The sequence below is a fragment of the Callorhinchus milii genome, unplaced genomic scaffold (assembly GCF_018977255.1).
Source record: "Callorhinchus milii isolate IMCB2004 unplaced genomic scaffold, IMCB_Cmil_1.0 Scaffold10, whole genome shotgun sequence".
NCBI classification, from domain to species: Eukaryota; Metazoa; Chordata; class Chondrichthyes; order Chimaeriformes; family Callorhinchidae; genus Callorhinchus; species Callorhinchus milii.
In genome coordinates, this window is record NW_024704751.1 from 1,661,549 (window position 1) to 1,687,833 (window position 26,285).

Genomic DNA, 26,285 nt, shown 5'->3' on the forward strand with positions numbered 1-26,285 from the left:
GCAGACCCTCACTGAGGATAGCTTCACTGAGCTGATTTTACAGCTAGTAATACCGACCGCATGGCAAACATTTAACAGCCAGCTGTATGGAAATCCTAAAGCATTCATTTTGGGATGGAGTCACTGACTGCCCAAGTGATGGGGACAATGATTGCCCTCGGAGGAGGAGGGTTGAGGGGGTGGGGGGGAGGGAGGGGAAGACACTGATTATTCCAGGAGTTGGGGTGACTTACGGCCTGGGATGGGGTGGGGGGAACACTGACTGGCCAGGGATTGGGGTCACTGACTGCTCGGGGAGAGTGGGGAGAGGACCGTGACTGCAGCCCTGTTCTGAGTGATCAGCAGCTTGTGGAGGGAAAGGAAAACAGCTTTGTTCCCTGTCGGATTCGATCTCAAATAGATTAGGCAAACAACCATTTGCAAATTCTTATCTTTTTTTTAGATTATTTCAGTGAGTGTAAAGTCCAAAGATCCTGTCTGGCCATGATGAAGTCTCCAGGCTGTGTGCAATCACAGTGCCTTTCTCTGTGTGAATCCTTCCAGGCTCCAAACAACACATACTGATATCCTTGCTAATTGCCCACAATGACAAATGCACTTGGAATGGAAATATTCAAATACACTTGAATAAGACTTGATGCGGAGGCTGGAACTGGAAATATTCGTAAATACAGGTATACTGAAATTCCATAGATTGCAAAAAATATATATATTTCCAGGGTAAATAAGACACTTAAGTCTTCCACTGGACTGCACACTGCAGCACTGAGTATATATATATATATATAAAAATAATAAGCGAGAGACCTGGGTTCTATTCCCGGCAGGGTGAAATGTTGGCCAAGTTTCCTTACTCCACACACCTCTGTTTATCTAGCAGTAAGTAAGAACTCAGTTGTTACTCGATTGGCGGATTACTTTTCCGGGAATAATAATCCCTAAAAAAAATAATTTGGTCACTTCAATCCATGCTGTTTGTGGGACACTGCTGTGCGCAATTGGCTGCACAAAATATAGTCAATTCACTTCACAGTATATTCTGTGAAGCGCTTTGAGACGTCTCAAAAACATGAAAAGCGCTATATCAAAAGCAAGGATTATTATTATATTTGTATTTGTTTATTTCCTGCTGGGAAATGGTCCAAAGTGGCCTCCAGTACATAATCCAGGCAACCATCCTTCATGTGAGAAAGGTCGGTGGAGCCATAGAAACTTACATAGAAACACATGGTGTCCGTGCTGCCTTATTTAGGATGTTTTTTGGTCAGCCAGGCGTCTGACACGTGTGGAAACCCATCGTCGTGCTGAAGAGTCTTCATGGGGATCCGCTCCTCCCACAGTAGCAACGTCGAGCAAACAGCTGGCAGCAGCGCACAGAGAACTGAGACCCTCAGCTCACTGTGTTTGTACATATTGTACATGTTTGTAGTGGGGGGGGAGAGGTGTAGCAGAAGGGGTGGTGTTTGTAGCAGGAGAGGGGTGTTTGTAGCAGGAGAGGGGTGTTTGTAGCAGATTTCATAGAAAAATTGCAGTCGCACTTTTCAATTGGCTTAGGCCATGGCACTTTTATTAGTTCTTTAAAATGAACGTTCTGTTGCACTTCAACAGAAAAAAAGCAAAAAAAAGAGGTATTTTCTGATCATTTCACAACTTTTTTCGGTCACTTCCGAGGCAGTTATGCAATGAATTGAAACGAAGTGGAGCTGGCAAACTTTACTAACACAGAGAGAAAGAAGTGCATGCTTTTCATTGAAGTCTGGAGTAAAGCCTCTCTTGAAACATTAACCTTTCTCCTTCAGACTGCGATTGCTGTAGATTTGCACCATTTCACTGTCCCCTTTCAGATTTCCATCCTTTTTTCTAATCTCCCCTAGTTTTCCCACCACGAAAAGTGTTCGAACATTTCTGCACACAAACACAGCACCTGTGCTTTCCCTCCCCGACCCCACCCCAACGTCCATCCTCACGCAAGACTTTACTTGCGATTCTGAAGTTCGCTGCGACCATCATTTGACACGTGCCTTTCATTTGCCTGCACTGGGAGAGGTTTGGCTTCTCGAGGCAATTTGTTTGGTTAGAATATAAAGTGATCTCCTGCGGTAGATGGAACCTACAGGAGACTCCAGCTGTTGCCTTGTTTTTTAAACTGTCAAACCCTCTGATGGTGGTTTCAGGCTTCGACTCTGCCCAAGCCTGGTGGGAATGACCTGCTCCTACCCAACCAGTGAGGAAAAGTCAACAGCACTGGCTGCTTCCTGCTTCCTTTACCATTTGCCCACATTTGTTTTTCTCTCTCTCTCCTCTCTCTCTCTCTCTCTCTCTCTCTCTTTCTCTCTCTGGCTCATCTCTACCCTCAGCGAGCGTTGCTGTGAGACTTCTCGAGCTTTCGCTGAAGGTACCGGGCTCGAGCGTCCGATATGGACTGGTCATCATTCCTCTTCTCCAGTTTCTTCAGCGCTTCCTCCACCTCTTGTTCTGCGGGGAGGAGTGAGAGATAAACAAAAAGTTTACAATCTCCATTTGAACCTTCAATTTGAATAACAACAAGTATTCATATCACGTGCCTTTCACACAGGGAAACGCGCCAGAGCACTTAACAGTGGTCGAGCCCAGGAGCTGGAATCTCCATTATTGTAGAACATGACTACCAGGATGGTAGAAGGGGGACCAGATAGACTTTGGTCTTTTCTCGTCTGGCGATTCCTATGTTCCTATGAATAATAATTCAGAAAGCAGGCAATCCCATGCAGACTCACACACCTACTCTCTGGCCGAAGAGACATCTAGGAGTCACACGTCTAGGCTGCTGAAAACAGAGGTTACGCTATGAGGTGCTTTGTCCCTGGAGCCGGAAACATGTCAGTTACGAAACTTGCCAGAATGTCACACTGGATAACAGACTTTGCTGTGAGCTAAGGGCAACCACATGCTGCAGGGATAAGATCATTCCTTCAACTGCAACAGCAAAGTTTCAATTGTTTATTATCTAAACCCTACGAGACACGTTACACCCATAAACCACACCCTGAACTGCATTATTGTGCGAGTGGGAAGAAATGTGGTTTAGTGGATAAATCCACTCCCAAATTGTCACAGAGCCAAACAGATCAGGAAGCTCCTAGGTTCAATTCCCGGCCTACGCAGGGTTAGCTTTCGATTTCAAAATCCTCATACTTGTCTTTAAATCCCTTCATGCCCTGGCACCTCCCTACCTCTCCAACCTGCTTACACCCCACTCCACCACCCGCTGCCTCTGCTTGACTTGTTCCGGCCTCCTGCTTGTCCCTCGTGCTCTTCTTTCCACTATTGGTGGTCGCCCTTTCAGCCATTACTCCCCGAAATTCTGGAACACCGATCCTCTATCCCTATACCTTGCCACTCCCCCTACCCCACCTTCTCCATCTTCAAGTTGCACCTGAAGACCTTCTTTTTGACCGTGCCTACATTCACCTCCCCCTTTTCCTTGGTTCAGTGTCGTGCTCCGCCACTGTTAAGCGCTCTGGGACACTACCCTGCGTGAGGGCCGCTGTTTAAGTACAAGTAGTTGTGGTTAGCTCAGCTCAATAGGCGTGCACTGGCCATACCAGCTACAGGTTAGGAGAGGGTGAAAAAAAAATCAAGTCAAGATTTCTGTAGCCAATTCCTTTTTACTTACGCCCAAAGGTGGCAAAGGTGCCCTGTGTAGACATTGAAGAAAAATCAAGCTTAATTGAAATACTTCTCTGGCCCCCACCAAGGTCCAGGAACAAGCCTTACAAGAATGTCCATTTATTTATAATACTAATCCTTGCATTTGATTATAGCATCTAATCATTTTGGCGAGATGTCTTAAAGCGCTTCACAGGATCGAAGTGTAGTGAGCGTGTACGCGGCAATCGCAGCAGTCAAATTGCGCACAGCAATGTCCCACAAGCAGCCTCGATTGGGAGTTCAAACGTGGGGCTTGAACCCTCAACCTTTTGACAGCAAAAGGTCAGAGTGTTACCAACTGAGCCTGACTAACACTTGACTGTATTGAAGGATGCCTCCACTATCGCATGCACACGTCATGTCCCAAACAATATACTGCATCCCAAGATATTAGTTCCTAAAAGAAACTTTATCTAATTTGCTTCTGAAAGATTCAACTCTTTCTGCTTCCACCGTCTCCCTAAGGGAACCTGTTCCGCACATTTACTAGAGGGAAGAAATTCCAAAGAGTGCAACAACAACAACCTGCATTTACATAGCGCCCTTCGTGCCGGAGGGCGGCTCGGAGAGCAGTGTCGTGACTGTGTTAACGTACCAGATTTTTGTTTAGAATCCTGCTTTGCTCCCCTTGTCACCATCTCCTCGGTCACCTGATCCCTCGCCACACTGCTCAGCTGGTACACGTCGATTTCGTGCAGTTTGGGCAGCAGGTCCTTCACCCACTCGTAACGCACCGGGCACAGGTTCCGCACGTAGACTTTAGACGTAACCAGGACATCGTGAAATATAACCCAGTCCAGTTGGCTTTCCTGATCAAACAGCTGGTAAGGAAGTGAAAACATTAATAAATCCTCAAAAGGGTTTCAAACGATATACTGCAAAGCGCTCTGAGACGCTCCCCTGGGTAGAGGGCGCTATATAAGTGCAAGTTGTGGTGACTGTGTATTTTATAAGCCAATTTGCACATAGCAACATCCCAAACATCCACACAGTGAAAGTGAATGCCTCCGATGACTCCTGTGGTCGAGTATTTTGCTGACACTCAGCATCTTGGCACGTGCATGAGAAATGCCCACTTGATTGAAGTGCTGGAGGGCCTGCCAGCCACTTTGTGCTGCCAGCCCAGCATTAGCCTGGCAGAGTGGTGGAGCTCTTGACTCTGAGTCAGAAGCTTGTGACTTGAACTCACATAATCCAATGCAGTCCGCAGCAGTGTTGCATTGTCTTCCTTTGGAAGAGATGTTAAATCGAGGTCCCGTTTGTCTGTTCAGACGGACATTAAAGATCCCATGGGACCATTCAAAAAATAAATGGGAATTTCTCCCAGTGTCCTGGCCAATAGTTCCCCCATTAAAATTGCTTATTCTTTCATGGCTATTTATCTGTAGGACGTTGCTGTGCACAATTGGGCTGCTTTGTTCGCCTTTAAATATAGTAAATCCTATGAAACGCTTTGAGACATCCTCCCGACATGAAAGGCACTATACCAAATAAAAAGATTATTATTGTTAAAGCCCATCATAAAATAAAAATAATAATCTGGTCACTCAGTCCACGACTGTTTGTGGGGATTCTGCTGCGCTCAATTGGCTGTTGAGTTTCGCCCACAAAATATACAGTCAATTCACTTTACAGTGAAGCGCTTTGAGACGCCTTGAAGACGTGATAAGGCGCAATATCAAGAGCAAGGATTATTGTTACTATGAGTCCGTGTGAGATAAGTGGAGAGTGGGGGCACAGCAAAAAGCAAGAGTGACCTCCCCCTCCCCTTAGGGAAGGAGAAAGTTGAGAAGTCTCGAAGACGTTATATCAAATGCAAGGATTAATATATACAGAACATGTAAACAGTATAAAACCATTTGCTGTAAGGCTGCTTACGATGGAGGAAGGATGAATGTGAACAACTGATCCGTGTCCGTCCATTGTGTAGAAGGTTCTTCCCACCGACCTATGCAGAGGAACACATGACACTTTTACTTCTCACCTAATGTTGCAACACTCTTCTCTCCGAGAGGACCTACTAACACCCGTTTCCCAGGCCTGCAATTCCTGCCTCCCTTAGCCTTTGGAACTCCTTTCTTCTACCACTCTGCCTCGCCATTCCCGTCTATTTCTGTCTGTAAGTTCCATCTCTCAACCTACGTCTTCAAATACACCTCGTCACCTCCCCCTTCCCACACCAACCCTAACCCCGCAACCTTGTTCAGCATTCGACGCCATGCTTGTAAAATGCTCCAATCTGTTACCTTCCTGAAAGGCTCGACATTGGTGTTCCCTCAGACTCTCCGAACCCGTGCGCAACTTAGACATCAGGTTCGATCCCCAGCTTTCCTTTCTACCCCACATCCGTTCCCTGACCAGGACTGTTTTTTCCTACCTCCGACACATTGTCCTTCCGTAGCTCACAACCAACACAGCTGAAACCCTCATCCACGCATTCGTCACTTCCCGGATGGACTATTCCAACCCCCGAACTCCTCGCTGGTCTCCCCAGTTCCACCATACACTAAATACAATTAATTAAAAACTCCGCCGCCCAGACAATCACCCGCATAAAAACTCTGTACCCCCATCACAACAGTCCTTGCCGGGCTCCACTGGTTCCCAATTACTGAATGGATCGATTTCAAGATCTTCTCATTCGATTTCAAATCCCTTCATGCCCTCGCACCTCCCTACCTACCCAATCTGCTTACCCCTCACTTCCCCACTCGCTGCTTCTGTTCGGCTGGCTCCAGTCTCCTGTTTGCCCCTCGTGTCCTCCGCTCCACCATTGGTGGCCGTGTTTTCGGTCACTACGCTCCAAAACTCTGGAACTCTCTCCCTCAATCCCTCCGCTTTGCCTCCTCCCTCCCCACCTTCAAATCTCACCTAAAGACCTTTCTTTTTGATCATACTCACAGTCACCTCCCCACTTCCCTCTCCCCCCGGCTCGGAGTCAGACTCCGCCACTGTCAACAGGAACGTTACCCCACGTGAAGGGCGCTATATAACTTGTTGTTGTTGTGCAACAAGCCACAAGGAGACGCACAAGAGCAGCAAGAAAGACATAGAATCATGGAATCCTACAGCACAGAAGGAGGCCATTTGGCCCATCGTGCCTGTGCAAGCTCTTTGAAAAAGCTATCCAATTAGTCCCACTCCCCGCTCTTTCCCCAAAGCCTTCACATGTTGAATACATCGCCTGCCGAGACGACCGACATGGATGTAACAGACAAAATGTACATTGGTTCCTGATTGGAGTCTGGGAATGAAAAAGATGCTATTCTCTTGGAGGTCAATGCAGGACGATGAGGAAATAAGGAATGCGACAGTGGGTGAGAGAGGAGAGAGATCTGCAAAGATCTGCCAACTTACTTTCTGATGACATTGCTGAAATACCCGGCACACAGACACCTTCTCAGCAGCTCACTGCTGGAGCCATCAAAGGTCTCGATGGGGAAGTCCTTCATCTGAACAGCAGTAAGTGAGGAGAAGAGGAATATTGAGTCTCAATTCTTCACTAATCTTCAACCCCATTGCATTCACTTTATTTCAGTCTCTCTTGTCGCCAGCAGCCTGTTATGGCTGCTATCAGCCAACATATATATTCTCTTCTCTTCCCCCAAATTGCTTCCCCGAGGCCCGTTAGCGAAGTCATCAAAATGACACACCACCATCCATAAACATAGCGCTTTACATGGGATGCGGTGCTTTTCACTGTCAGGTGAATGTCTCAAACGGTTTCACACAGATGATTGGGAGACCGAGCTGGTGTGGGGCAATCCAAGAAAGGTGGTGGGGTGGGGAGTGGGGGGAGGGAGAGAAAAGTGACCAAAAGCGTGGTCGAAGAGGTCTTATGTGGGCTTTAAAGGTGGGAGAGAGAGGGAGAGAGCAGCGATGGGATAGGGCTGGAGTGTGGAACCTGAAGAGGGTGGAGAGGGGAGAATGACCAAAAGTGCTAAAGAGTAAGTTGTGAGGCTGTGTGTGTGTGTGTGCGCGCGTGTGTGTGGGGTGGGGGGATGGGGGTGTGGCCGGGGCAAGTTGGAAGGGTTCTGGGTTGGAGTTCCAGCGAGGTTCCATTCCTGATACCCACTGATCCCTGCTAGGACATGGGGTAAGGCCTTATCATAATAATAATAATGATGATGCTTGCATTTGATAGAGTGCTTTACAAGTCGTTGAGACGTCTCAAAGCGCTTCACAGGATACATTGTAAAAGGGAGCGACTGTGTATTTTATGGGCGAAATGCGGCAGATAATTGCGCACGGCCAATTTCCCCCCGCACAGCAGCTGTCCCCACCTGTTTCACTCTACAGAGTATTTCTCGGAGCTGTTTCTCCACACTGAACGCCGTCTTCATCGCCCGCCAGTGGATCCAGTGTTCACGGCACCAGGTGGCTGGGGAGGCACTGAGAGTAACAGCACATGGAGGTGGGTCAGCAGGAGAGGGTGTGTGAGGGCACTGACATAATAATAATAATAAACCCTGCATTTGATACAGCCCCTTATCACGTCTTCAAGACGTCTCAAAGCGCTTCACAGAATATACTGTAAAGTGAATTGACTGTATATTTTGTGGGCGAAACGCGGCAGCCAATTGCACACAGCAGCGTCCCCACAAACAGCCGTGGATTGAAGTGACCAAATCACCAAATACAGAAACAGGAGTTGGCCCTTCAGCCCAAAATACATTTTGTATAAAATAAATAATGGGTTTCGTCCGCAAAATACACAGTCAATTTTCTTTACAATTCTGCTCAATCTTACCCTTTCAGACAAAAAGAAATTTACAGGCAAAGACCAGGCAGAATTTGGGGCTTCAGAAGCTTGCTTTACCTCTCAGTTTGCTGTCTGATTCTCCCCATTTTTATTGAGATTGTGCAAAGGAAATGGGACGGATGGAAAATAATCCTTACATTTGACAGGTCGTCAAAACATCTCAAAGTGCTTCATGCGATTCACTGTAAAGTGTCGTGACTGGGTATTTGTAACAGGACGCAGCAGCCAATTTGCACAGAGTCGGGAATCGAATCCAGGTCCTCTCACCAGCGAGGCGAGTGCTCTAACCACTGAGCTACAGGACTCCAATGAACTGTATTTTTTTTTAAGGGAATATTACCCCCGGAAAATCGATCTGCCAATCAACTGACAGACAACCGGGTTCCTATTTACTGCTGCAAAAACAGAGGCACATGGAGTAAGGAAACTCCTCCAGCAGAATCGAACCCAGGTCTCTCGCTTGAGAGCTACAAGACTCCACAATCCCCCCCGCCCGCTCCATGCTTACTTTGCTCTACACTTTTCAAACACGTTGAGCAGCGTCGCAAAGTCGTTGGTGCCGCCAGCCTCCAGTGCCATCTCCCGGTGCCTCAGATCAGCTTCTTTCTGTTTCTCCGAGTTTCCTGTGGGAACAAAGCCACTGACCTCTGACAGCTCTACCAGCGCACTTTGTCACTTTTTATTTATACTTTCTACAACAACACATGACATTCATTTGGTGCCTTTCACGTCAGACGGATGTCCCAAGACAGTCGCCGCACTTCGCAGTGAATCCCGTGGAGAGCTTTGGGACGCCCTCAAGATGTGAAAAGATGCTTTCCCAAATCTAAGGCTTTACAATTATTATTTCGCCCACAAAACACACAGTCACTACATTTTACAGTATATACTGTGAAGGGCTTTGAGACGTCTCAACGACATGATAAGGCACTGTATCAAATGAAGGATAATTATATTATTGTTAGTATTACTACTTATTTTTAAGATGAGAGGTGTGGGAATGGGAAATTGATCAATGGAGCCACAGGGAGAGACAATGTTCGTTGCCTGCATCACTGAGCAGGACAAAGTTAGCTTCCGTTGGTGTGTTGTACCATCGTCGTCTCGTCCTTTAGTTTGGGCAGAGAATAATAATAATAATAATCATTGCATTTGATATAGTGCCCTATTATGTTGCTGAGCTGTCTCGAATCGCTTCCAAAATATACTCTAAAGTGAATTGACTGTATATTTTGTGGGAGAAACATTGCAGCCAATTGCGCACAGCAGTGATCCACGAACAGTCGTGCATTGAGTGTCTAAATTACTATTTTTTTCAAAGGGATTATTATCCCCGGAAAATGATCCAGCAATCAACTAACAAATGGGTCCCTATTTACTGCTCGGTAAACAGAGGCATGTGGAGTAAGGAAACTTGCCTAAGGTTTCACCCCGTCCCGCCCGGGAATCGAACCCAGGTCCTCTCACTAGCGAGGTGAGTGCTCTAACCACTGCGCAACAGGACTCCAAGGAACATTTACCTGGTCGAATGAAAACGTTTTCCACCGAAAGCATCGCAGCCACAGGCAGTAAAAGGTCCTCGAGGCCCAGCGCTCCCGCCTTCAGCACTGCGCCGGTCAGAGCCGGGGGGAGAGGAAACTCCACCATCAGACGGCCCAGTTTGGTTACACATCCCAACCTGCAAACGGGGAGAACAAAGCAGGAAGTGACTGCAAATGCCTGAAAGCAAATTCCACTGTTGAAACATTATCTCATTAGTCATGGGTTCGTTCATTCTTTTGTACAACAACAACAACTTGCATTTACGTAGCACCCTTCACGCTGGGCAGTGTCTCGGAGCACTTAACATGTTGACGCCGAGCTGCGAGGGAGGGAGGAGATGACCGTAAGTGCGGTCGAAGAGGAAGGTCTTCAGTTGTGATCTAAAAGCGGGGAAGGAGAGGGCAAGGCCAGAGGGATTGAGGGAGAGTTCCAAAGCTTCAGGCCATAGTAGATTGTATTCCGTAGTCTGGGTTTATCTTATTTCTCTCCCTCCCCATCTGTTCCCTTCCGGACAGTACTGACCTACTCTGGGATAACATTCAACAGGCTCCAGAATGTGTGTGTCTCCCCCTCCCCACCTCCTCCCCCAGTACCTCACTTAATCCCTAATTCAACACTTTCAGAAGTGAAAGCCAGAATGGGGCAGTGTCTAGGATTCACACAAGACAATTTCTGAACCATCTTCAGGGATTCTTCCCACTCAGCTCCCAATAATCCTGCGAGGACCACCTAACAGGTAGGGTGGTCCTCGCTGGACAAGCAGCGGGAGAGAGTGCCGTAAATGGCAAGCTATGCAGTTTTAGCTGGTTAGACTCCAGCAGTTAACCCAACCCACACTCTGATGTCCTTAAAGAATCAGCCTGAGCCTAATACTCTCCAGAGTTAGGTAAGCAGGGTGCACCCCTCCAGAAAGGAACAGTGGGAGGATGGTGAGGAAATAATTGAATGCAGAGTTGATGTTAGGGCCTCGATGTGTCAACGCTCACCTGTCAATAGCGTCGCACTGGTACAGCTGCTTCAGAGCCTCCAAAATGTGTCGTTCCTCAGGACTGTCGAGGTATGGGAACCTGGCAACAACAACTGGATTTATATAGCGCCCATCACGCAGGGCAGCATCGCAGAGTCCTTGACAGTGTCGGAGCATGACCCAAACAACGGAGTCAGAAACTAGGTCTAATAAAAGTCACAAGGATGACTGTTACCCAAACTCATTGCCGCAGGTTTGTTCATTCTGGTTTAACCTTCAGCCCAGCACAGCTCATACATTCCCTAACCTCAGCCAGGGCTGTGTGAGAGGCACTGGGTGGACGGGCAGGGCAACTGCAGGGCTTTACCAGGTAGAGAGTCACCGACCTGTTAAACACAGCACAAGCCTGTCGGCCCTCTCAACGGCTCAGTGCAGAGCTGTATTACACAGACCAAGACTCAAGCCGAGTCTATTCCAAGCTGCTGAAACTCAGCCAGGGCAGTATTAGTTTTGTGTTAATGTAACAAGCCAACAAAGCGCCTTTCACGTCGGGAGGACGTCCCAAGGCGCTGGACGGTGAAGGGTTTGTATTCGAGCTGCGGGTTGGAATCCAGAGGAACACACCTGCCAATTTGCTCGCAGCAGTGTCCCACAAACAGCCACGGATTGACTGATCAATTTTATTTGGGGGATTGTTAGCCAGGACACCGGGAGAGAGAAACTCCCTCCTCTTTTTGAATCGCGCCCACGGGAGATTTAACGTGCACCTGAACAGGCCGACGGGATCTCGGTTTAACGTCTCATCCGGAGGAGACGGCAACGAAAGGAAAGCCACCATTGCATTACCCAATAACATTGTTGACTCCCAGACATTTGAGAGTCAGGATCACAGACGTTAAACTTGTTCTCTGGATCTCGGGGACCATGTGATCAGGCATACACTTCTCCCAAAATTCTTTGCTGTAGATCCGGAAGCATTTCCCAGCGGATGTTCTTCCAGCTCTTCCTGCCCGCTGCACGGCCTCACTCCTACAGCCCGGAAAACCACAACAATCAGGCCGCGGACATGCTCTCCTCTTAAACATAGAAACAGGAGCAGGCCATTCAGCCCCTCGAGCCTGTTCCACCATTCTATAAGATCATGGCTGATCTGTAACTCAAGTCCAGTTACCCACCTTGCTCCGTATCCCTTAATACTCTGACCTAACAAACATCTATCCACCTCTGACTTCAAAATGTGAATGGATCCAGCCATAATCCGCAGCCTTCTGGGGGAGAGAGTTCCAGAGTTCCACTCCCCTTTGGGTAAAAAACTGCCTCTTAATTTCATTCCTAAATGGCCTAGCTCTAATTTTAAGGTTATGCCCCCTTGTTCTGGACAAGGAACATAAACAGCACCAGCTCTGACCCCATTAACTTAGATTATCGCATTGGATCTGGACAGTGATAACAATCCCCAACATTAGGACTAGGTACTAATTTGTAATTGCATTTCATTTATCTTCAATTTGAGTGAATGGGAGGGGACTTTGATCCATTGGTAGATAATAATCTAATAATCGTCATCTTTTTATTTGCCGTTCAAAACACTTCACGGCATACACTTTAAAGTGGAGTTACTCTGTATTTTAGTAGGCAAATGTGGCAGCCAATTTGCACATAGCAATATCCCACAAACAGCCGTGAAGTGAATGATTATTTTTTTTTGGCAAGGACACCAGGTCTTCTCTTTTTGAATAGCGCCATGGGAGCTTTAACGCACACCTGAATAGGCAGACAGGACCTCGGTTTAATGTCTCATCTGAAGAACATTGCAGCACACCCGAAACATTGCACTGGAGGGTCAGCTTGGACTATATAAAAATAACAATCCTTGCATTTGATATAGCGCCTGATCACATCTTCAAGACCATAAGGCGTAGGAGCAGGAGTAGGCCATTCAGCCCCTCGAGCCTGCCCCGCCATTTAATAAGATCATGGCTGATCTTCTAACCTAATTCTATTTACCCGCCCTATCCCCATATCCCTTAATCTCTCTATCCTTTGGAAATCTATCAACCTCAGTCTTGAATATGTTCAAGGACTGAGCATCCACAGCGTCATCCCGGGAACCAACCTAGTGAATCTACGCTGCACTCCCTCTAAGGCGAGCATGTCCTTTCTTAAGTAAGCAGACCTAAACTGCACACAATACTCTAGGTGCGGTCTCACCAAGGCCTTATACAACTGCAGCATGACTTTCCTACTCTTGTAGGAGTGCATTGAATTGTGCATTTCTAACCCTTTTGCAACAAACGCCAAGATGGCATTAGCCTTCCTAGTTGCTTGCTGTACCTGCATACCAACCTTTTATGACTGGTCTCAAAGTGCTTCAGAGAATACACTGTAAAGTGAATTGACTGTATATTTTGTGGACGAAACACGGCAGCCAATTGCGCACAGCAGCGTCCCACAAATAGACGTCGGTGGAGTGACCAAATTATTATTTTTGAGTGGATTGAGTGACCAATTTTTTTGAAGGGAGTATTCCCCCGGAAAGCGATCTGCCAATTGACTAACAACCGGGTTCCTACTTCTAGGTAAACAGAGGTGGTAAGGAAACTTGCCCAATGTTTCACCCCGCCAGGAATCGAACCCAGGTTTTTCGCTTGCAGGGCGAGTGCTCTAACCACACTACAGGATTCCACTGAGCTGTATTTGCTGAATGTCCCGACATTAGATTTTAGAATTCTCTACATTTCCCACGTATGTATCTGAAGTGCGGTGCATGTTATGGGACTATCCTCGGCAAGGTTAACTTACTTGGAGATTGGGACCACCTCCAGGATGTCCAGGCCGACTCGAGGATTGTGGTTTAACTGCTTCACGAAGCCGCTGTCCACCACGTACCTGAGTTTAAACAGGAGACGGAAATGGCCATTATACTTCACACCGTACCTTGGAGCAGCTTTACCATAACATGTGGCAGCTGGGCTATGTACTGGTATTGGAATCAGAAATAATAATAATAATAATCCTTGCAATTGTTATGCCACCTTATCACGTCTTCGAGAAGTCTCAAAGAGCTTCACAGAATAAACTGTAAAGTGAACTAACTGACTGTATATTTTGGATTTTGTGGATGAAACGCGGCAGCCAATTGTGCACAACAGTGTCCCACAAACAGTCGTGCATCCACTGACCAAAATATTCTTTTTTGGGGAATATTTGAAGAGATTATTACCCCCGGAAAAGCGATCCGCCAATTGACTAACAACCGGGTTCATACATACTGCTAGGTAAACGAGGCGTGTGGCAGTGAGGAAACTTGCCTAACCTTTGCCCTGCCCAAGAATCGAACCCAGGTCCACTCGCTTGCAAGGCGAGCGCTCTAACCACTACACTACAGGACTCCAAAATATTATTGCTTAAAATATTATTGTAGAAATGCTTATGCATTCCTTAGTCTGTATTGGAATGATTTGTAGACACTATAAACCTAATCAGAATTAGCTTAACTGTCGAGTGTATGTCAAAGTGCGACATGTGTTGCGGGGTAGTTAGTATAACTTTAGATAAAATAATACATGAAAATTAGAGAATGTGTGCCTTGAAGAGTTTAATTGGTTCAGAATTAAGACGTGTTTATCCCAGCTGCGGCTCTCTCGCTAGTTGTTGATGTTACACTTCTGTATTGTTTTAATGCGAATCAGCTAATGTGTATTGTACTCAAGGACGGTCCCAGCTTGTTGAAACCAGCCTGAAAACAGCGCTCAGGTGGGTGAGGACGTGCAGATTTGCGCGGACCATCCTGAAGTTTAAAAGAAACGACAATTAAAAAAGCTAAGCTATATTTGGTTCAGTCAGAATTAATCGTGAATCTCAGTGAGAGAGCGACTATGTTTTCCGCTCCTCCAGGAAGGTAGAACTTCTACCCAAGGTTTTGCGACACGAGACAGTCCACCTCGACTGTTCCAAGGTTCCAGCAACATCGAAAAATAGCCAAAGGGAAGAACAGAAAAAATGCAACGCTTACGAGAATACAGCTGCCACCCAACTGCTAGAGATTCAACGTTTGGTCCTCTTGATTTAACACCTGCTATTATCTGCTCAACAGAGCATTAGCGCTACACCAGGCCGGACCTCCCAGGCTCAACAAAGTCATTAATTATAATAAAAATAATAATCCTTGCATTTGACATAGCGCCTTATCACGTCGAGACGTCTCAAAGCGCTTCACAGAATATACAGCAAAGAGAATTGACTGTATATTTTGTGGACAGCCAATTATGTACAGCAGTGTCCCACAAATAGTCGTGGATTGAGTGACCCAATTTTTTTGAAGGGACAATTAACCCGGAAAATGATCCGCCAATCTGTTAACAACCGGGTTCCGTCCTGTTAGATAAACGAGGGGTGGGTGAGGAAACGTGCCTAAAGTTTCATCCTGCCCGGGAATCGAACTCGGGGACTCTCGCTTGCGAGGTGAGTGCTCTAATCAATATGCTACAGGACTCCTCGATCAATAGCACTACAGTCGATCGCAAGGTACAATATTATTCCAATTCTCTCCCCTCCTTTTCCGAAACTGCTGACTCAGTGTTAGGTTACACAACCTCCAGCTCATGTTTAGACATGGCCCTGTCCGAGAGTGTCAGCGAGTTAACCCATTGCCTGAGAGTTGATCGAACAAACCCAAAGGGACAAATGACCTTCTTCTGTCTTGAAATGATTTTCATCTCCCGAGCTGGGGTTTGGGCAGATATATGACTTGAGAGATTATACGATTTACATAGATCAGACTTATGCGACTTTTACTGTATTTCCCATTTACCAGCGTGGTAGTTTATGCTCATTTCTTATAAATTAGTTTAATAATAATCTTTGCATTTGATGCAGCTCCTTATCATGTCCTCGAGACGTCTCAAAGCGCTTCAGGGAATCTACTGTGAAGTGTAGTGACTGTGTATTTTGTGGGCGAAGTGATTATTATTAGTTTAAAAGCAGTTTATATATACGGAGCCTCCCTCAAAATGTTGGATTTCATACATTTCCAAATTAGTTAGTTTTTTTTCCCTGCAACACCACCTTATAATACGGTGTGCCATCCTTGTACTTGTATTTGAATGGTCTACGATTTGATCAATCGTTGCAGGATCACTCCTTACCTTATTCCATCAATTGTCAAAGAGGTGGCAGCAATGTTAGTAGCAACGACGCACTTTCTGATGTGAGTCGGAGCAGGAAGAAAGATCTTTTTCTGCTGATCTAATGAAAAGAAATCCACACACCAGGATTTAAATAAGCAACACCTCTACCAACTTGAACTTCTATAGCTGTAAGTAGGCACCCGGTTATTAGTCGATTGGCGCTTTCCGGGAGTCGGCCAAGAATTGAATGGTCAAAGAGGTGAGTCTTTTTTTAAAGAAGGTTTTTAAAGCAGGGAAAGACACTGCAATTCCTGAGCGGAGTCCTGTAGCTCAGCGGTCAGAGCACTCGCCTCGCAAGCGAGAGGACCTGCAGGGCAAAATGTTGGGCAAGTTTCCTTACTCCACACTCTTCTAATTACCTAGCAGCAAGTAGGAACCCGTTGTTTGTCGATCGATGGATCTATCTTCTGGGTGGTAATAATCCATTCAAAAAAAAAATCATAATTTGGTCACTCAATCTACGACTGTTTGTGTGACACCGCTGTGTGCAATTGGCTGCCCTGTTTCACCCACAAAATATTGTCACTAAACTTTACAGTATATTCTGTGAAGCGCTTTGAGATGTCTGGAAGACGTTGTATGAAATGCAAGGATTATTATTATTATTATATTGGGTAGCAATTCCAGAGAGTGTTTGTTCCTTACCGTTGTTAAAAAGATTTTCATCTCCTGAGTTGGGCTGAGCCACAGATTCTAGAGATATATATAATCCTCTGGACCCTGTACAGAGCTCGTGCCAATGTCCCCTCCCTCCCTCTTCCAAACACCAGTGAACAATCAGTGTGGCAACCTCCAACCACTGCTCAGAGTGGCATTCAATGAGGCATAAATAATAATAATAATCCTTGCATTTGACATAGCGTCTTATCTTGTCGTCAAGACGGCTAAAAGCGCTTCACAGGATATACTATAAAGTGCAGTGGCTGTGTATTTTGTGGGCGAAATGCGACAGCCAGTTTGCGCACAGCAATGTCTCAGAAACAGTCAAGGAGTGAGAGACCAATTTTATTTGGGGGTTTGTTGCCAGGACACCGGGAGGGAGAGAAAAACTCCCTTCTCTTTTTGAATAGTGATGTGGAATCTTTAACATCCACCCGATCAGGCAGACAGGACCTCGGTTTAACGTCTCATCTGAAGGACAGCACCTCCGACAAAGCAGCACATCCCCAGGGCTGCAATAGAGTGTCAGCTTAGACTATGTGATTCCAAGGGATTTGAACCCACAACCTTCTGACTCTGAGGTGAGAGTGCAGCAGGGGAACACACTGCATCTGTCACTACTGTTTCTCCCCTCTTCAGCTGGTTACTGAACCCAGACCCTCACTCGATTGGCGAATCGCTTTCCAGGGGGTAAAAAAAAACAATTTGGTCACTCAATCCACAACTGTTTGTGGGACACTGCTGTGTGCAATGGGCGGCCGCATTTCGCTCACAAAATATACAGTCGATTCACCGTATATTGAAGCGCTTTAAGACGTCACAACAATGCAAGGATTATTATTTATTATCTAACCAGAGTCACGAACGAAATAAAAAGCTTTACCCGTTGGCAGTGACCCATAAAGGGGCAGGATCAGCAGCCCTTCCACACATCGATCTCTCACGCTGTATTGGTAATCTATTGATTCCGCCTTCTGGTAAAGTATATCACAAGCTCGCTCGATCTCAGACTGACCTGGGCAAAGACCATGTTTAAAACATATGTTAGACTCAGATAATGCTCCTCGGGTCCTGAACAGGCCCAAGCCCACCCCAGCCACCGGCCCACCCCAGCCAACCTCACCCCCAGCCCCCCAGCCCACCCCAGCCCCAGCCCACCCCAGCCACTGGCCCACCCCAGTACCCCAGCCCACCTCACCCCCAGCCCCCCAGCCCACCCCAGCCCCCCAGCCCACCTCACCCCCAGCCCACCCCAGCCCCCCGGCCAACCTCAGCCCCAGCCCACCCCAGCCACCGGCCCGCCCCAGCCCCCGGCCCACCTCAGCCCCGGCCCACTTCACCCCCCACCGGCCCACCCCAACAACAATCTCAAGGAGAAGCAATAGAATCACTTGTTTTTTGTTTTCGCTCAGCGACTTACCCGTTAAAAAAACTAAGATGTCTCCTTCCAATTCGTTCATGTGGATCTCCAGAGTAATGTCCACAACCTGGAGAAGAGGGAGGAGTGAGATGAGGTGAAGACATTCATAGCTCGATCACTTCCTGACCAAACCAGACCTCAGCCAAAGCTCCTCCCAAAACCAGAACTCTCCCCTGGAGTGAAGCCCTTACCTACAATACACGCATGTGCAAACCAGTGTATTGGGCTGCATGCATGTGTGGGAGCGCATGGGGGGTGTACCTTGGAAGGCATGCACGCGTGGCAGTGTATATTGAGCTGCTCATGTGTGTGGGAGAGTGCGTGTGGGAGCGTGTGTTGGGCAACACGTGTGTGGGAGCGTGCGGTGGGCAACACGTGTGTGGAAGCGTGCGGTGGGCAGCTCATGTGTGTGGGAGCGTGCGGTGGACAAGGACGTCACGATTTGAGACAAAGACGCCGGTTACCTCTTTAACAAAGGCAGTGCTCTCCTTGTCCCTCGGGCCGATCAGATTGCAGAAGGTTTGCTTGACGGGGAAGGTGCGTCCAGAGACATGATAGACGGGGCAGTCATCCAGGAATTTCACGAGTTTCTCCGTCTCCAGCGTGGCCGACATCACCACCACCTTCAGGGGAGATCGACGATCACAGGAGCCCGTCTGTGCCATCAGGTTCTTCAGCAAACCAAAGAGAATATCCTGGGGGGCAATGAAGACACACTGTTACTTAACAACAATTAACCAACGTGGTCATTTAGAGTCACAGCTTATGAATTAGTTTAGCAGCGGGAAAGCTTACCAGACAGAAATATCAATGGAAAGCTATGTGGTTTTAGTTGGTTAGACTCCAGCAGTTACCCCCTGGGCTCCCCCCAAGCCTTGGCTCTGGCCAACCTGCGTCTAATACTGTCCGGAATTAGGTAACCAGGATACGTCCCTCCAGACAGACAGAGAGAGAGAGAGAGAGAGAGAGCGCATTCCATTCCAACAATCTTATCTCAGGAATTTTCCATGTGTAGTTGGGATACGTGGAAATCTCAGCTTGGTTTGGAGACTCCGCCATGGCACCACATGTGTGTGGGAGCGTGCGGTGGGCAGCACACGCGTGTGGGAGCATGCAGTGGGCAGCACGCTTGTGTGGGAGAGTGCGGTGGGCAGCACACGTGTGTGGGAGCGTGCGGTGGGCAGCACACGTGTGTGGGAGAGTACGGTGGACAGCACACGTGTGTGGGAGAGTGCGGTGGGCAGCACACGCGTGTGGGAGAGTGCGGTGGGCAGCATGTGTGTGTGGGAGAGTGCATACAATCCTATAAGCTTTTCATGCAGCGCGTCAGGAGATGGCCGGGGAAGGAGGAAGATCAAAAGTTTGTAATTAAAGCAGGAGTTATCAGCAAAACATCTGGTAGAGGCGGCTTTTACAATACATTACAAAATGACATTTACACAGCGCCTTTCATGTCGCGAGGACGTCCCAAGGCGCTGTGTACTCAGGGATTTGGGCTTGAGCAGGAGGGGGTTGGGATCAGGGAGGATGGAGGGCAGGAAGGGCAGGAGGATGACCGAAGGTGCAGTCGAAGAGAAGGATCTTGAGACGTGCCTTAAAGGAGGTGAGGGAGGGAGCGAGGCAATGGGACACGAGGCTGAATTTTTTGGGCAGTCCAATCACTGATCAAATCAAACTCCAGCTAACGTCCCGGCAGCTAAAGCAATGCTTAACTGTGCTGAGGCTCCTCTCGTGGGCCTCGTCCAGGATGATGATGCTGTAACGACTGAGACCCGGGTCCTTCAGGATCTCCCGAAGCAAACAGCCATCCGTCATGTACTTTATGGCAGTCGCCTGAGACACAACGCAGCAACGTTATACAGTAACCAACACGCCACAGCCTCACACACCACACCTTCAAATACCACCACCTCACACAGCACCATCACACACACCGCAGCCTCACACACCACCACCTCACACACAATGCCACATTACACACTAACACAGCTCTCGTTGCCTGTGATCAGCCACCGCCACTGAGGAGGCGTCAGGCCCAGCGAGGAGGAAGGAGCAGCACAAATAGAGACTGTGGTTTTATAGCTGTGCCACAGACAGCTTCCCTGTTCCCCCCACCCCACACCGGCAGCCACTCACCTCGGACGTGCAGTCATCGAAGCGGACCTGATACCCCACGTCAGCCCCCAGGGGACAGCACATCTCCTCCGCTACCCGCAGGGCCACCGACATGGCAGCCACCCTCCTGGGCTGCGTCACCCCGATCAGACCGTCCTGCGCAAAGCCTGGGAGACACAAAATCAGGGCATTCACACAGCGCCCCTCACGCAGGGCAGCGCCCCAGAGCGCGTGACACTGGCGGAGCACGACTCCGAGCCGGGGGGGAGGGGGGAGGTGACCGTAGGCACGGTCGAACAGGAAGAGCTTCAAGCGCTGATAAGAAAATGGGGGAGGAAGGGGGCAAGGCGGAGGGATAGAGGAAGAGTGTCCCAGAGTTTCGGGACGTAGTGGCTGAAAGCGCAGCCGCCGATGGTGGAACGGAGGGCACGAGAGACGAGCGGGAGACGGGGGCCAGTCAAGCGAAGGCAGCGGGTAGTGGGTTTGGTGGGGAATAATAATAATAATAATAATAAAATAATAACAATAATAATAATCCTTGCATTTGACACAGCGCCTAATCGCGTCTTCGAGACGTCTCAAAGCGCTTCACCGGGTACACTGTAAAGTGTAGTGACTTGTACATTTCGTGGGCGAAATTGCGCCCGGCAGCGTCTGTGGATTGAAGTCACCAAATAACTATTGTTTTGTTTTCTTGAGGGATTATTATCAGGCGCGTGGGCGTGCGCGTGTGCGTGTGCGCGTGCGTGTGCGCGTGCGTGGAGTAAGGAAACTCCCCCGAGGTGTCGCCCGCTGCCGGGAATCGAGCCCAGGTCTCTCGCTTGCGAGGCGAGTGCTCAAGCCACTGAGCTACAGGGACTCATTCCTACAGTGTGTGGACTAAGGGAATTGGCCCAAGGTTTCGCTCTGCCCCGGAATCGAAACCGGGTCATGTCGTTCCCGAGGCGAGCGGCCAACCACCGCGAGACGGAACTCCACAGAATAATTCTTCGCAGGAAAACCTCCGGCTCGGCCGGTGGTGTTTACCTGCCCGGCGCAGATACTGCGGTAACTGTGTGGTTTTGCCACTCCCCGTCTCTCCGGTCACGATGAGGAAGGGATTGCGTTTCACTGCCTCCACCAACTGCTCTCTGTGCTTGCGGATGGGCAGCGAGTCCGTGGCCCCAGCTCTGCCCTCCGTACCCCTCTCCCTGCCCTCCGTACCCCTCTCCCTGCCCTCCGTACCCCTCTCCCTGCCCTCCGTACCCCTCTCCCTGCCCTCCGTACCCCTCGCTCTACCCTCCGTACCCCTCGCTCTGCCCTCCGTACCCATCTCCCTTCCCTCTGTACCCCTCTCCCTGCTCTCTATACCCCTCTCTCTTCCCTCTGTACCCCTCTCCCTGCCCTCCATACCCCTCGCTCTGCCCTCCGTACCCCTCTCCCTGCCCTCCGTACCCCTCTCCCTGCCCTCCGTACCCCTCTCCCTGCCCTCCGTACCCCTCTCCTTTCCCTCTGTACCCCTCTCCCTTCCCTCTGTACCCCTCTCCCTTCCCTCTATACCCCTCTCCCTTCCCTCCGTACCCCTCTCCCTGCCCTCCGTACCCCTCTCCCTGCCCTCTGTACCCCTCTCCCTTCCCTCTGTACCCCTCTCCCTTCCCTCTGTACCCCTCTCCCTTCCCTCTGTACCCCTCTCCCTGCCCTCTGTACCCCTCTCCCTGCCCTCTGTACCCCTCTCCCTGCCCTCTGTACCCCTCTCCCTGCCCTCTGTACCCCTCTCCCTGCCCTCTGTACCCCTCTCCCTGCCCTCTGTACCCCTCTCCCTGCCCTCTGTACCCCTCTCCCTGCCCTCTGTACCCCTCTCCCTGCCCTCTGTACCCCTCTCCCTGCCCTCTGTACCCCTCTCCCTTCCCTCTGTACCCCTCTCCCTTCCCTCTATACCCCTCTCCCTTCCCTCTGTACCCCTCTCCCTTCCCTCCGTACCCCTCTCCCTGCCCTCTGTACCCCTCTCCCTGCCCTCTATACCCCTCTCCCTGCCCTCTGTACCCCTCTCCCTGCCCTCTGTACCCCTCTCCCTGCCCTCTGTACCCCTCTCCCTGCCCTCTGTACCCCTCTCCCTGCCCTCCCCTCCCCGCCGCACACATTCCTTCTCCTCCATGGCTGCCTGACAGACAGTAAGTTGTTTAAAATCTGTTTAAGGTGCCCCTTGCTCCGGCGCGGAGCCCAGCGCAGCCCAGCGGAGCCCAGCGCAGCCCAGCGGAGCCCAGCCCAGCCCAGCGCAGCCCAGCCCAGCCCAGCCCAGCCCAGCGCAGCCCAGCCCAGCGCAGCCCAGCGGAGCCCAGCCCAGCCCAGCCCAGCGCAGCCCAGCCCAGCGCAGCCCAGCCCAGCCCAGCCCAGCCCAGCGCAGCCCAGCGCAGCCCAGCACAGCCCAGCCCAGCGCAGCCCAGCGGAGCCCAGCCCAGCCCAGCCCAGCCCAGCCCAGCGCAGCCCAGCGCAGCCCAGCCCAGCGCAGCCCAGCCCAGTGCAGCGTATCCCAGCCCAGCGCAGCCCAGCCCAGCGCAGCCCAGCGCAGCCCAGCGCAGCCCAGCGCAGCGCAGCCCAGCCCAGCCCAGCGCAGCCCAGCGGAGCCCAGCCCAGCCCGCCCCGCGCTCTGCTCCACTCCGGTCCACTCGCTGCCCGACAGCTTCCGGCTCTCACTGGGAAACAATGAATGAATCACTACGTAAAGAGCGGCTCAGAGAGCAGAAACGAGCAGAGCCACTGCCGGGACCTGCCCTCTTCTGGCTCAGATTTAAACAGCAGAAAGGTACACTCATCAGCATAACAATCCTTGCATTTGATGCAGCGCTTTTCACGCCTTCCAGTCGTCTCAGAGAGTTTCACGGGATACGCTGTAAAGTGAATTGAACGTGCGTTTGTGGGCGAAACGCGGCAGCCAATTGCGCACAGCAGCGTCCCCGCAAACAGCCGTGGGTTCCGGTGGTTAGTCAATTGGCGGATCACTTTCTGGGGGTAATAATCCCTCAACAAAAGTGTTTGGGTCACTCAATCCACGACTGCTTATGGGACATTGCTGTGCGCAATTGGCTGCCGCGTTCGCCCACAAATATACAGTCAATTCACTTTACAGTGTGTTCTGTGAAGCGTTTGAAACGTCTTGAAGACGTGATAAGGCGCTGTATCAAATGGAAGGTTTATTGTTATTTATTATTACTATTACTTTGCAGATGAAGTATAATTCCCACCTTTTGACATGCTGTACGTAGTAGACCCCATAATGTCAACAAAGCTCGGAGCTACCAGGTGTAGTGACTGTGTATCTGTGGGCACAAAGTTTGCCAGAAGCCTGGTGTAATGAAGCATCTGAGTGACGGCACCTCTGTCAATGCACCCCCCCCCACCCCCACCCCCACGACTGTACTGGAGTGTTAGTATGAACTAACTATACACTCAAGTCCCAGAACCCACAACCTTCTGACTAAGAGCCTTGAGCGTGACTGAGCGGCTCTACTCCAGGGCTCTGAGATGCCGCCTGGCGTGAAGGCCGCTATATAAATGCAAGTTGTTGTTGTTGTTGATGAGTGAGCTTACGCCACATACTAAACAGACAAGCTAAACATCGGTGCACACGGGCAATAATCCTGTACGCGTCAACCAGGTTCCCGTGGCTGTTCACTATCTAATGTGGGTCGTGCTCTCACCTCAGAAGATTGTGGGTTCAAGCCCAATGTGGAATCACATTGTCGAAGCTGGCACTCAACTGCAGTGCCGGGGGGGGGGGGTGTTGTATTGTCGGAGTTGCCGTCTTTTGGATGAGACGTTAAACCACGTTCTTATCTGCCTGTTTTTGATAGAGTGCCTGCCTTATCAGGTCGTTGCAACATTTCAAAGCATGTCAGAGCATCTACAGTAATGTGTTACGACTGTGCAATTGCAGTGCATTCGAATTGTTTTCGGAACAAGAATGAAGATTAAGAATAATAAAAATAAGCCTCAACTGCTGTTTAACTCGCCCTGTAAGTGTAAAAGGCGTCTTGTGTCTGTACAAAGTGGGTAGAAACCCAATCCGTGTCCAGACCATGAGCTGAAGTTAGTTAGTAACCAACTAATTTCAGCTCAGTAACATGTAGGCAATTAAACTTTAATGGCATCGAATGCAAACTTTCTCCAGTGCCTGAATGCGATGAGTTAGCCTTTCCGAGCTGCCCAGGTCTATTAAGCTAGAAACTTGCATCTGTGGCAAATTCAGCAAAAACCTGCTGTTTTTCCCATTAAAAACCGAGGTCTTTTACTGTCCAATTATACACTGTCTTAAACAAGTCTATAGACTCCTGTTCAGCTGGTTAACAACCTATTACAAAACTCACTGCTGTTTCCTGGGTTGAGAGGTTCCAGTTTATAAGTTGGTTACAAAACAAGAGATGGAGCTTTTATTTTTCTTTCTTCCTTTAATACTTTAATCCACAAAGTCCTCTTACCCTCTGTGTTACAAAACCACGAGATGAGATAGCGGTCACTCACACACACACACCAATCCTCTAGACGACTAAATACAGTTAAACACTTGTACTGAACGCAATTATGTAAGTACTTCTAAATACCATTAGCCTCGTTCTTCCACATGTTTCAGTTGTTGGGTGAGTGCACTGTGTTAAAAGAAAACCGCATAAGGGTAACAGGACTTTGTGGGCACTCTGTACTTTAATCTTCCTCTGGGCACTCTGCCCTGGAACGCTACCCTGTGTGAGGGGCGCTATGTAAAGGCAAGTTGTTGTTCTCGTTCCTTCCTGCCAATGACCTGGTGCCTGGGTGCTTTGTGGCCGTGAGGGTTGTGGTAAGTTGCTCAAGTGACCATTCTACATCTTAAGACGGCGAGTGTCAGCTGCTTTACATGCGAGTCATTCTTCACAGCTGAGACCCATCCTGACATCCAAAACAAAAATTAATTTTAAGTAATAATAATAATAATAACATGGTCACTCAATCCACGACTGCTTGTGGGACGCTGCTGTGCGCAATTGGCTGCTGCGTTTCACCTGCAAAATATACAGTCAATTCACTTTACAGTATATTCTGTGAAGCGCTTTGAGATGTCTCATCAAATATAAGAATTTATATTATTATTATTATTATTTAGTCACACACTTCAGAACGCCAGGAATTACAGTGCAGAATGGGAGCACTTTGCCCATGATGTTGCCAGCTCCAATGGAGCTAATGAGCATAATCCCAATGATCTGCCCTTTCCCGAAACCCTTGTACACGGATAGTGATGAGGAGCCAGAACCCTCGCTGGCTCTTCCTCTTCCCTCCCAACAACCCCCCACCCCCTCCCCTCCCCTCCACTCATCGCAACCTCTAGCCCAGGGACTAGGAGGTGAATTATCGCACTCTGACAACTTCTCCGGGGAATAACAGTTCACTCAGCACAAACCTGGGAGCAAATTTGCGCGGCTAACTATGCTATGGCTTTGCCAACTGAGTCATTAGGATATCAGTGCAGCCATTTTCACCAGTCACAGCGCTATCAGCAGAGGAACCAACCACTCTGTCTCTCCAATGACAATGCAAAGCAGACATTGGCCACAAGGAGGCGCCAATGACCTATTTTATATTGCGTTACATACACTCTCTGGAATTAGGTAAGTACTGGGTGTGTCCCTCCAGGGAGAGAGAGAGAGAGAGAGAGAGTTGAGAGAGACAGAGAATGCCAAATTCCTTTCCGGAAACAGGGAAATGTCAATGCATTTATTTGTTTGTGTCATACATGTTTATTTGTCAGCCTGGCTCAGTTGGTAGCGCTCTCTCAGCTCCGAGTCAGAAGGTTGTGGGTGCAAGCCCTGATTCGGGATTCGGAACTCACGCGGGCCGAGGCTGACATTCCGGTGCAGTGCTGGGGTGTGCTGCGATGTCGTCCTTCAGATGAGATGCTAAGCCAAGGTCCCGTCTGCCTGTCCAGGTGGA

At 49.2% G+C, this 26,285-nt stretch overlaps 1 protein-coding gene across 1 annotated transcript; it reads right to left on the bottom strand.

The window, feature by feature from the left end:
* Positions 1 to 1,535: 1,535 nt before the first annotated feature.
* Positions 1,536 to 24,944, bottom strand: dhx40 (DEAH (Asp-Glu-Ala-His) box polypeptide 40). The gene is made up of 18 exons (XM_042338553.1): positions 24,923 to 24,944; positions 21,372 to 21,554; positions 20,367 to 20,512; positions 19,944 to 20,063; positions 18,695 to 18,925; positions 18,231 to 18,297; positions 17,694 to 17,825; positions 16,109 to 16,208; positions 13,764 to 13,850; positions 11,808 to 11,990; positions 10,981 to 11,061; positions 9,973 to 10,130; positions 8,961 to 9,075; positions 7,974 to 8,082; positions 7,048 to 7,142; positions 5,569 to 5,638; positions 4,286 to 4,511; positions 1,536 to 2,475 (listed from the first exon to the last, which is right to left on the bottom strand). The coding sequence occupies exons 1-18, from the start codon at positions 24,942 to 24,944 to the stop codon at positions 2,354 to 2,356; spliced, it is 2,247 nt and encodes a 748-aa protein (XP_042194487.1). The 3' UTR covers positions 1,536 to 2,353.
* Between the last annotated feature and the right edge of the window lie 1,341 nt (positions 24,945 to 26,285).